This window comes from Pungitius pungitius, chromosome 1 (genome assembly GCF_949316345.1).
Source record: "Pungitius pungitius chromosome 1, fPunPun2.1, whole genome shotgun sequence".
Taxonomy (NCBI): Eukaryota; Metazoa; Chordata; class Actinopteri; order Perciformes; family Gasterosteidae; genus Pungitius; species Pungitius pungitius.
In genome coordinates, this window is record NC_084900.1 from 9,842,519 (window position 1) to 9,855,552 (window position 13,034).

The following is a 13,034-nucleotide window of genomic DNA, read 5'->3' on the forward strand; positions in this document are numbered from 1 at the left end:
TCTCCTCTCCCCGCTAGAAGCCATCTTTTATGTACGCTGTAACATCTCCCAGGACCTGTTGTTGAGGGAAGCATTAGTCCCCCGTTGCATGGCGGTGATGATCGTCCTGAAGAAAGTCATCATGGCTTCACATCAGCTACATGCTCAACCCCTCACCTGCAATGAAGTGTGCTTGGTTTGTATTCTTTTGTGTGTGGGATTGTCACGAATCAAAGGAGAACTGTTCTTTCCAGCACAGTGTGTACAAGCAGCGAAGCATTGCAGGGCTCCAGTAAGTCTCATATTGCACCCGAACATCTCCCTAAATCTCTCACACATAATACTCGGGTCTTTCACTTTCACAACATACTCTGTTACTTTTCATCCTCCTTCCTTAAACCCAATTGTAGGGCTGCGGGCCAACTTCTATCCCTGAGAGAGGGACCGGAGGGGGGGGGGGGCGCTCGGCTGTGCTGCGGCGTAATGGAGATACACGACGACAATAAAGACTCACTAACGCCGAGCCGGAGAAGCCCGACCCCGCCGACGGGAAGGCAAGAAGACAAGCACTGAAGGGAACAACGGGGAGGAGACAAAAAAAGGAGGAGCAGATGCAGGAGGAGACCACCGGGCCGGCTGCAGATAATGGGGTTGCCCGGATGGGTTTTAATGGTGGTGGGGGGGGGGGGTGGGGGGGGGGTGTGGGTCTCTGTGCGCAAAAAGGGAATTATCCCCGTCCAGTTCAATAAAGCAGCTTGTATAATTACAGAGCAGGTACTAGCTGGCGGGGAAATTGAATCCCTCAGAACCAAGGCGAGAGAGAGAGAGAGAGGAAGGAGGTAGATAAGCAGGTGAACAAAGAAGAAATTATAAAGAGCGGAAGAGCAGGAAAGCGAGTGTTACCGTGGCTTTATTTCTTTTTTTTTTCTTCTATTATCTCTGTGCAGCAAATTTGACCCCGAGGCCCAGGAGCTAACCGTACAAACCCTGCCGTGTGCTCTTCCTCTTCTTGTTTTATGTGATGAGATCCTGGCGGAGATGAGACAACGAAAACAGAAGGATCAGCCCCCATCTCTCTCGGGTTCAGTTTCAGCTGACAAACGCGCTCCCTCCACGGCGGCCCGGTGGCCACATGACTCCGAGGACGTTTTGGGGGCCGACTGTTTAGTCGTCGGGTCGCCGCGGCCCGGTGTCACCAGTCACACCGGGAGATTGTACTGGAAGGGGGAACAGCTGCTCCAACCAGACCAGCGTTGCATGTTTCCATTTCGGGTGGATGCCGACGAGGGCGTAGTGGGATGAGGATATACGCCGTGAGTGTGTGTGTGTGTGTGTGTGTGTGTGTGTGTGTGTGTGCGCATGTGTTTTGGTACGGGGGCATGAATAAATCGGGGGACAGGCTGCAAGAGGGAGAGAGAGTCTCTGTAAATCAGTTTAATTAAAGCGTACCGATGCGTGAGATTAGATTGGGAGCCTATGGTGTAAAGGATATGATTACACAGCCAGAGAGATAGAGAGCGAACAAGGGAACTGCTACGTCCTCGCAGCGGTCTCCGGGTGATGCAGAGCACGCCGGTCCCCGTGGCGCTTCGTGGTTTGCCCGCGGTGTTTCCTGTCTGACGATGCTCCCCCCCCAACCTCGGAGTGATGCAGCAGGCCATCGTCTGTTTGCTGTCTGTCTGTCGCTGAGAGCCTAATTAGTAGCGTCTCACAGAAGGAACACAACCGCTACAGGACAAAACAAACGCACACACACACACACACACACACTCTCTTTCTCTACTGTTCGTCCCATGTCCTTCGTGAGTCCTGTGTTTCACTCCGTGGACAACGCTTCTAAGAAGTGGAAAGCGTTGGCTGCATGGCCGGCTTACAGTGAGTCACTTAGAGCCAATCGTGTTTGGCCTCCACTCTCTTTTGGAATTGGGTTTCCATTGACTGCAGTCTGGCTTCAACTCCAGGGAGGTGTCAAACTGAAGCTGACCAGCAGCTAGTTTATATCAGTGTCAAGAGAGCTTCAGTGGGATATTATCCTTTGCCTCTTCCTCCTTCTTGAAAAGCCTGTCCACCCTTGGAAGTAAAACGTTGCCTCAAAATGTTTTGATTTAAGCAGTTGCATTGCACCGTTAAAAGAATACTGAGCTACAGCTGGGTTATTCAAACATAGGGACTATAGGTTATTTTACATTTTATGGTACCCATTGATTGACTGACAACTGTCCCAGGATTACTTTGATACTGAAAGAAGACATAAGGAGCGTCTTCTTTCTGTGATTTTTGAGTGTTTTTGAGTTTTATAATATTCGAGAACATGAAAGCAAATGCGGGACACAATAACTGACTGAGAAGTACTGTAGTTTACATTCATTTAATTACGAATGAGAAATGTAATCACCTAGACAACACTATTATTTTCAACTTGCAGATAGAAATATCAATCTAAAATTTACATGAAGGATATAACCTGAAGGAAAAATGAAATTCAGCTATGGTGGTCATTGATTTCCCGTCATGTGAGCGGATGCTGACACAAACTTCAAAAAGGGAACAACCAGAGGCAAAGTTTGTTTCTTTTTACGACTCCTGGCGCTCCTTAGACAAGGTTTCCTGTGTGTGTGTGTGTGTGTGTGTGTGTGTGTGTGTGTGTGTGTGTGTGTGTGTGAGCGAATGGGAGCGAGACGTACGTAAAGCGAGAGCCTGATAAGCATTGTGCTCCATGTTCCACTGCTGAGAGGGAAAGGGGTGCTGTGCCAAGGGAAAGAGATGAAGAGAGGAGGAAGGACGTACAAAATCAATGACAAAAAATCTACTTTCGCTTATATTCTGAAAAAAAAGAGTTGGAAATAAGCAAAGAAAACGCATCACAACACCTGTGGTGTGACGAAGAATAAATTGCTCCATCGTCGTTGTTAACAATAAAACTTGACATGATACCTGATTTTGATCAGCCTGAAATACTGTCCAGTCAGAGCCTCAAACCAAGACATCACAACTCACTCTGCAATGACATCCAGGCGTTTAAAAGCAGCACACGTAGAGCTGTGAGGTGTTTCTGATAATGTGAAAGCAAATTGATTCGTCCTCTTCTATCAGCGACTCTGGATGCGATCCAAGGGAAGAATTGAGCAAAGAGTCCTTCTGGGTTGTTTAACTTGCTCAAAGCACAAATACACACGCACATACTGTACGCCATAGAAACTTACCTGTGTGTGTGTGTGTGTGTTGCAGCGAGGCAGCGATTGGCCATTAACTAATGCACGGTGGGGGTCTGTGTGTCGGCCGCGACCGGCCACTGCGAGGTCAGAGGTCACTGACGCAACAGCCCAAAAGCGCCTTGCAGAGTCTACTCCGCCTCATCCATCCCTGTCAGAGTCTCAGCCAAGAACACACACAAGCATGAATGCATAGAGAACACATGCATGTCCGTTGACACGCACACACACACACACACACACACACACACACACTTTCGCCAGAATTTAGTCAGCAGTCCCATGGGAGACAATTAAAAGAGAACGACACCAGGAACTCTGAATTAGTAAAAGTGTCGTACCCTTTCCGAATTTGGGCAATTTGTGTCTTTTGGGGGGAATTCTGTCATATTTTTATGTCTGATATTTATTTCCTCCACTTGTGTGTTGCTATGGTTTATGGCATAATATGCTTGAAGTATCGTCTAGAGAGCGTCTACAGACAGGACGTTTGCTTGTATTTGCTTCTAATGGCTCTTGCGGGAATATGCCTATTTATCTCTGTGTAGGTCAACACTTACCAGGAGAAATATAGCATGGCGTTATAAAGCTAAAGATGCAGGGGGTCGTTAAAAGAAAAGTAAGTGGGGAGATATAAACTCAGACTGGGGAGGGGGCAAGAGAAAGGGGTTGATGTTGGAGAGAGAGGAAGTGTATGGGTGGAAAGTTTGGTTCCTGGCCATTGACTCTTTTGAATGTTACAACACCAGGGCCATTGGAGGTTGATCTCTCCCCCTGCAAACCTTTTCACATACTTAACTTCTTCTTCTTTTCCTTTCCTCCTTGCTTTTCCTTTTCCTTGTCTTTAAGCAATACTCTTGTGTGCCCTCTTCCTCGATTCATCCTTTTTCTTTCCATCCTTCTATTCCTTTCCTGTCTCCTTGCTCCTTGTTTGTAGCGTAAGAAACCTCTTTCCTCATTCCTCTTCCGCATCTCCATCCTTACTCCCATCTCTTTTCCCATATCCTATTCCACCTCCTTTTTAGGATATACCATCCATCCACTAAAAAGGTAAAGGGACAAAACAATGCCACAAAGTCTAAGAAACTGGCGACACATTGCGACGGCGTGTCTTGAATCACGAAAGCTCCCTAACCTCGACCGAGTAGTTCCAGTGCCGCAACCGGGGAGGTGGCCCATCACAAAGGCCTTTGGACGGGTCCGGGTGTGGTACACGGCCCGGAGCATGACATTCAAGTTGAGCTTTCACTTTTGATGCAAAAACTCTGCTGTAGTTCTCTGTCGTCCTCGTTCAGTTTCTGATCTGAAGCCGCGTGTGTTCTTTCCTCCCCTGTGATCCGGGTTAGGTCTCTTTCACCGGGAAGCCCAGCTTCTCTTTGAGCTTCTTAGCTCTCTGCTGGTCCCCACATCAGTGTCTCTTTGCCTGTACAAACACAGCCCCACATGGGTATCTTTCTTTCAGTGTTTTTCAAACTGCCTTCTGCCTGTCTTGATTCATGCTCTCCCTCTTTGACTCGCTCTTTCTTCTTCTCATCCCATTTTCAATATGCTTCTTTATCCCCTTTCCCTTATCTTCCTCTCCATATATACGCTCTCTCACTTCTGAGACAGCTGCTTTTGTTTCGGTCTCTCTCTGACTTAATTATAAGGCCATTAATTTAAGCTTTAAATCATTAAGCTTTAGCGCACAGATGGAAAAGTTCACTCGTTGCTTTTCTAATTAAACCAACGTCTCCCTCTCTCTGACCTATTCATGTGTGCGTGCTGTCACTTAAATGCTTTTTCTTTTTTTTCCTGATCGGACATACATTACAAACTTGTGTATATACTGGTGTATATAAAAAAGGGAAATATTTCACACCAATGGCAAAATCAGTATTGTTCCGTCAGTTTGTTATGGCATTGTTATATAATCTAATTATTTTGCAGCCGTATTTAGATATTCTCTATTTCGAAATCTCTTTTTTTCTACGGTTTCCACAGGACTCAAAGGTGACCTTTGACAGAGATAGATACATTTTCACCACTATGGCTGAATCTAGGACTACGTGACGTATCTGGGACATTAAACATACATTATATGATATACAGTATGTACCTTCATATTCACACCATGGATTCAGTTTCCCACTTTGTCATACAATTAAAAAGCAGACAATATTAATCACAGCCACTAGTTTTACAATATGTTAATCGTTACCCATGAACATAGATGCAATATTGTTGCAGCCAGAGCCCCGAGGTTGACATGAATGAAGATAAATCCGCTCCATGTGTAGCGCAGTGAGCCAGTGTCTACTAACCGTGTTACCTGGGGACTTCAGCAGAACACATCTGTGGTTGTTTGCAGTGTCTTAAGTTAAGGGCTGGTGTGGACAACACTAATGGGTGTGTATTTAATGTTTATCACACCTTTTACTTTTCGCTTCTCGTCTCTACTGTTTATACTCTATTTGTGAGGCACCATTTAACTCTTTTACAGAATACAGGCTTCAACATGTCATAATTAGATTTTGATCTTTCTTTACTTAACCCTTTTTTTGTTATTCTCAACAAAGCGTCGAAAACTACCTGTTGTTCTTCGGCTACTTCTTCTCAGTCAGTCACAACCTTCAAACTTATGTCATTTTGCGTAATTCATATTGAGAAGGAAGAAGCAGTTTGTTTTGGAGGCGTCCCGCCCCTTTCTCTCTTTCCCTCCTATGAGGGATGGGGCTACTGGCGGTTTGCAGATGATTGATGGGCCTTGTAAATATAGCCATTACCTTGTAGGCTCTTCCCGCCTTCATACCCATTATTCACTGTCAACTGCGACCACGGTAAGCCCCTAATTTCATGCAATTTAGCGGTGCACTTAATATGAATGGTAAAATATGAAAGTTGCATACGTTGCCTTCTTTTAGCTTTAGAGAGGCGCGTGAATAAAAAATAATTTAAAAAAAAGCTCGACTGTGATATGAAAAGGATCTACATAGCGTACTTCACTTGTGCTCATTTCAAAAGAGGACATGTTATTGCTTTTGTGGCTGCCGTCAAGCGTTTGGATGCTGCAATAAATGCTGCAAGATGGAATACTAGCAGTAGTAGAATCTGGTGGTGAGAAAGACGACATTGGAGTCAGTGGGGAGTAACAAGCTTATTAACTCTGGGGAAAGCTGAGGAGTGTTTCTGGGAGCGGTGTGCAGAACCATAGCATGTTAAGTTGCAGAAACCAACTAGGAATCTGCTCACAGTGCTATATTTGATTAGAGAGAATTATACTGTAATGCCATTTGTCCAACTGGCTGAGCCAGGACCAGATAAGCTCAAAGTTGCTCTTTTTTGGGCGTGCAAAAGTGTGCCCTTGTGTTACGGTGGCAACGGTGAAGGCACAGACTAGAAAAACACCACCAGCCTGCTAGATGTGGAGGACAAACAGTTCCTTCATGTTGGAACATGTGAAGGGGATGAAAAAGCTTGTTGATTTTTAGGAAGTCCAAAGGGAAACAAACCCTCTTCCACTGAAGAAGCGGCTCGCTGTTGCATCATCTTTATTGCAACTGGAAAAAACTGATTCTATGTCTGAATTCCACACTCCATGTGTGCTTGAGTCACAACATCTCAGCTGCTCCTCTGCCCGACGTCCCCGGTTGGAGTCCAGTGGAGGTGGTAACTCTTAAATGATCTCATTTTCTAGGCATTGTTGCCTCCGGACCAGCAGCTCTGTGTGAGCTGTGATCAATTGTAGGTGCATTGACGCACCAAGATGCCGATTCCCTCCAATTAAGTTTTCAAGCTTTAATGCTGCGGACGCTATAAACACTGAAGGAACTTGTTCCGCTAATCGAGGGGGAAGCTGAGCGCAGCATATCGAGGACTCTCCCGCTCTCCCCCACTCCCAATAATGACCAGCGCTGCAGCCATATAGTCCACAGTATTTAGTTCTTTCAACGATTGTTGTACCCTGATCGTTATAACCAACTACAATGGCCACAATTCGCCAGGCATGCGCTAGTGAAGCCGCCCGTCTGTTCGCCCAGGGGTCCGACTGCATTTGTGTCCGAAAAGAGAGCGTTTCAAATGACCGGAACAATGCAATAAGTCTAGATAGGTATATTAATCTAAAATATGAATGACCACGCTGGCTCAATTAAAACGCAAATAACAAGTCATCAGTGTATTGCAAAGCTGCTGAAGTGAGCGGACTGCCTTTGGGAATTTCACAGAGGCAGAAAGTCCTCAGCTTGGCCTTGTTACTTCCACATTACTAAAGTTTCCGTTCAGAGTCTTGTCGTGTTTTGGATCGCAGCGTTCTTATCCAGCCAAAGGTCAACCTCAGCCTGTTTCTGTGCGTTTGTTGCTCTGCTCTGTGGCAGATGTGTTAAACAGCACGTGGTGTCTGGTCGGAGGCTTAATTTGGGATTACCACTCAGGCTATTACAGAGCAGTCAACGTTTGACCTTCTGTGTCTGGTCCGCCAGCGATGGGTGGAGGAGCTTTCATCTCTTTGGAGGTTCTGGCCTCAGCATCCCAGATTGAGAGGCTGTAACTACTAATGAAAAGATTCCAAACATGTTGTGTCAGAACAAAAGGGGGGATTACACACCAGCATTCCCTCGACTAATTCACAGACATCAAGGTCGATCTCAGATCCTAATTAGCTTCAATTCAACAACTTCTGGAGGTTTTGCAGAATGATTGTTTAGCTGTATGAAGAATACATCCCTGACCTGATGCCTCGTCAGCTTCTATTAAAATTTAAAATAAAATCTGAATACGCCACAGACCAAATACGAGTGAAATACATTTTCATTTAAAGGAGCGCTCCAGTTGTGTAGGACGACGAGGTAAACTCAAGTGTGGAACAGGGGTGAAACGTCCTCTGGATACATTTACCACACAGGGAGGGTTTGCTCAAGGCACCAGAAATATCTCAATATACTAAATTAATGTATTTTAACTTTGCAAATGAAATTCGGTACTGGTTAAGGCAAAGTGCGGCTCTGGAAGAGTTACAGCTCACGTGAGTAACAAAACAAATCAGAATGTCTTCCATCTATTTTTATGAGTGTTGAAGTCTCTCTCCCTCCCTCCCTCCCCCCCCCCCCCCCCCCTGTCTCTCTGTCTCACATCGCTGCTGTCAACCAAAGGCCAACTGCCAGCTGCCCCCACACTTCTCTGTCCTCATCCATGTTTGATGCATCTCATCAAAACTTGATGGTGGAAACACTTCAGCATTCCGACATTCCTTCTGATCCACTATTTAGCCTCCCTCAGCACATCGGAGGGAAATAGCCCCCCCCCCCCCCCCACCCCACCCTGGTCAGTCACACGTGTGCGGCCTGAGGAGTAGTTTTGAGGAAGAATCGCCAATCCAAGTTGGATTTAACCACCGGGAAGCATGGCAGTAAACCGATGATGGAGGTTTGTGTGTGCACAGCTGGAGTTAGATTACAGGTTGCTTGTTCATATTTCTAGGGAGCCACCGCAAAGGATTTAAACGTGTTTAATGATCACAACCTGCTAATAGGAGTAACGTTCCAACTACAGATTAGATCCCATTGACCAAAACAAATACATGTGAAAATAACTCACACGAGCAATACACTTTTTTAAAATCAAAATAATAAAAACTGCTGTCGTAGCCGAGCAGGTGGGAGGAAACTCCTCTGGTCTAAGAGGGCCGTACTTCTAGCATCATCAATTACATAAACCTAAACGTGTAGTCTTGTCAAATATTCTTCAAAACATCATGTTGTCCATTTAGTAAATGATCGAGAGGGAAATAGACCATAAAGCAGGTTGATGACACGGTGTCGTCAGATCTGCGAGTTGTCCCATTTTGCAGTGTATCTTCACTTCATTATTTGAACATTTTGGTTGCGTTAAATGTATTCGCTAAGCTCCGCCCTTTTGTGTCACTTATCGTTCACAGGCCAAAATGCGAAGCTCGAGTCTGCTTGTTTTGTTGAGGGCCTCGTATCTTTTTAAGGTGGTCGCCCTATTGTAGATCCACAGACACGCGCATTAGTCTAAGCACACACACACAAACTGTACGCAAACACTCCAAAAACATTGTGTTTGCCTCATTTGAACCCATGAAAGATGCGTTTCTTGAGCAGGATCCCATCAATCCTGCAGAAAGCAAGACACACACACACACACACACTCAAGCACACACACTCCACTGTTTGACTATTTCACACTGCAAATATCAAGACCTGCCTCTTGTTTAGTCAATGTGCATACCCTTAGGTAAGGGTGCATTAATAAAGGTGCATTGACCTGTGTGTGTGTGTGTGTGATCCCAGGTTGCTAACATGTGTTTAACCCTGTGCTTTCTCTGCAGAGCCCCAGCTGAAGGGCATCGTCACACGGCTTTACTGCAGACACGGTTTCTACCTCCAGATGCTGCCGGATGGCACCATGGAAGGCACAAAGGACGAAAGCAGCTCCTTTTGTAAGTGAACAATCAGAAGTTTAGGTACAGCACTGTGCTTCTCAGGTCGGTCATGTGTCCACCTTAAAGCAGCATCACGATACCATGTTTCCTTGTTGTAGAATGACTGCACACTACCTAAATCGTGTAATGGTTTCAATTTTCTCTATCCCTATTATCTCATGTTCATAATGTACTGTTTTGTGGTAACTTTATGCCTTCAGCTTGTGACTGCAGTGTTTTAAATTAATTGAATTAGAGAATCCTCTGAGGATCTGAATCAAGACATAAAGCTCTGCCCATTAATACAAAAACTTGCCGTGGTCACACAAACACACAAACACAACCTGGTGAACACACACCTCACTCTAGGAGGGGTCTTCACCTGGGTAATTACTGAGCAAACCCGTCAGAATCTCCTGAACTCCTTTCAACCCTCCAGAAGAGATCAATATTGTATTAAAGGACAAACCTGATGTGGCAACACAGCATTTCTTTTTCTGTCAAAACCCCAGTTTGGATAGAAAACATGACGTTTGCAAGAATTTGGATTTACAGAGAGGAGGGAAAAACCCTCTCACTGACTCTTTTGGCTGTGGTTCCCTTTGCAAAGTTTATATTTCAGCATATTATTGGGCAGTAGTAGTAGTAGTAGTAGTAGTAGTAGCAGGAGTAGTAGTAGTTGCAGATACAGCAGCAGTGTTAAAAGCTTGGCACTTGGATTAAACCTGGAGACATTTACCATCAATATGTTTAATCAGACACAGTTGTGTTTGCGCGTGCATTTACATTTTGATTTAAAGTAGGTAAAACACTTTCCATACAGTGATTTAAAAGAAAATATTTCTGTGTGACAATACCTTGCGAAAAAGTATTATCCCATCATGTGAGAGTCCTCCAACGGCAGTGGGTTTGAACTAAGCCCCCGGCGACCTTCACTTCCCCCTCTTACATAACGCCACCCCTACACTGAGGCAAACATGGCGGCCCTGTGAACTTTAAACGTTCTCATGTCCCACCTGAAATGTTCCGCAGGGTTACAGGCGGGGGGGGGGCTCGCGTGTAGCAGCGCTGCTGGCGTGTCGGGATAGTGAACCTCCGTCAGGGGGCTCTTTGCATTATAAAGGGGGACAGTGACTAGCTTTTTTTATGCATTCACACTGCAATCGCTGAGTGATTGACACCATTGTATCAACCAAGATAAAACGTCTGTCCAAAGTGGACGAACAAAGTGTGATGCTAAAGTGGCCACCTCCACCTCCCTTCAACACATGCATTGTGACCACAGTGCTGGGTGTGAATTTGATATTGCATGAAGGAAAATGCACCTTGTAAGCAGAGAGATGGAGGTGTGGAAAAACCAGATGATTATTTAAAATGACCGATTTAACGCAATAAAACAAGCGCTTCATGTCATGTCAGTTAATATCTTGCTTTAGTGGGCCTTTTTATGGTATTCCCATATTCATTCATGATTAATCGTATTACCATAAAGCACCACATAATAAAATCGGGGCGTTTCGAGCCCCTCGAGGTCTTGGGCAGTTGCCACTTATCAAGTTGGTATTCAAGCCTCGCACCATGGTTTGCAACAGGCATAAAATGACATATTTAATTTCATACGATTAATGGCATTGCTGGTGTGCGCCCCCGCTGAAGTGTTTTCAGAGAAGACCAAAAAAAATAGGCCATATCAGCAGTAAAATGGAATAAATAACGAACAGTGTGATTCATACCAACAGAGTCCTTGGCTGAATGTAGGGTACTGAACAAAAACTGGAGCACACAAATACAACACACACTTTCTCAGTTATGCGCATTATTTGCGAAAGGCCAAACATCTCCAGTACAGTACAGTTGACAGTCTTCATCACCCCAGCCCCCCTTTTTTTTCCACCTTGTGACCCTGACCTCTCCTGTGCCCCACTCCGCTGAGACCAACCAAATGACCTGCAGGGAGCGATGCACGGTCACACAGGAGGACTTGATAACCCTCCCATCACCTCTTGTTACTTCTCTACCTGGGCTACCTGACATCTCCGCAGCTTCACCTCCAGAGAAGCCGCCGTAGGGACAGAAACTGCAAAGGTGTCAAGTGGTGTTTTTCTTTTTTTTTGTCAAATGGCCTTTTAATACTTTCATCAACTCTTTTTCATGCTTTCTTAACTAGGAAGGTTATTACAAAGCTGAAAAATGACAAAAAGGAATGAAGCGGAGAATCGGGATCAGAGAGGAGCGGCGACACCGAACGAGGGAACGTTGGGATACGTCGGGGGAAACTGAGCATGCAAGACGAGACGCGTTGGCAGAGGAAGAGAGAGAGAGGGAGGGAGAGAGAGGGAGGATGACAGAGAAAATGGAGAGAGAAAGAGAGAGAAAGGGGAGGGAGCGATGGGGAGCAGTAGGAGCAGCTGGCACACAGCTGATGGCTCCTCCATCACTGTGTCTCCCCCCTCTGGTGGGAGGTCAGAGGAGCTGCCTCCCCCTCCTCCCGCCCTGCTCCTCTCCTTCTCTGCTCTTGGCCGGTTCAAGCTGTTATGTAATAAAACTGGAAGAGGGATGAAAGCAGGGGAGACGAGTACGCCGAGGGAGTTGAGATTTATATCCGGGTATGGGGCAGAATGCGCCATTAAAGGACTCTACTAATGTTTGACTAACTATATGAATCACACCGTTCTCCCAAGAACTGTTTTTATTTCATCGTTTGAGCCGCTAAGTTGCCTCTTCAGTAACTCTTCTCTGCACTGACCAAAAGTCTGTGACTTTACAAACTCACTTTCTTTATTAGAAACATTGGTCACTTAGGTCCAAACAAAAAAAAAATGGAACAATACGCTTTGGAAAATATTCAGAAATGTTGATTATTTCACATTTTATTTCACAGCACAAGAAATTCAGAAAAAAACAAAGGTTTATTGCCAGTTTGATATGTTTTGTCGTTGGGAATCAAAGCTTTTAAAGCCACTGAAAACTGTTAAATATTTATGGTTAGATAATGTGCATTTAGAGTTTTGACTTGTCACATCCATAAGCAGACAACCACATTGCATTTCACATGTAGCTAAACTCAAGATGTGCGTGATATAATGATGCCACAAAGGTGAGTCAAGGACAGATGATGGGTTCAAAATGGTCCGTGCACTAAACAGATCGATTAGGAAACAGATTTCAAAGGTTAGAAAACCCGAAGAGAATAAATGCAGCGGGAAGGGATGGAGCTGCTGGTGTGATTGTCACTGGCTTTGGTCTCTCTCTCTCTGAATTCAGAGTTATTTGTAGAGGAAGAGGGGAAAAACCCCAGGATGATTCAGCAAGACAGACTATTTGACAGAGGAGAGAAGAAGAGGGGCAAAAGAAGGAGGAAAGAGGTGACGGAAAGGGATACAAGCTATCGACTCTGTGTGTGCAGAGCTTGATTTATCCTC

The 13,034-nt window shown here is 45.2% G+C and overlaps 1 protein-coding gene across 2 annotated transcripts in view; it reads left to right on the plus strand.

Annotated features, from left to right (window-relative positions):
- fgf11a (fibroblast growth factor 11a) overlaps positions 1-13,034 on the plus strand; it is a 60,520-nt gene that overhangs the window by 17,963 nt on the left and 29,523 nt on the right. For both annotated transcript variants that reach the window (XM_037481092.2, XM_037481093.2), the window contains one exon: positions 9,520-9,630. In XM_037481092.2, the coding sequence (XP_037336989.1) occupies positions 9,520-9,630 (111 nt within the window). The remainder of the gene's footprint in view (positions 1-9,519; positions 9,631-13,034) is intronic.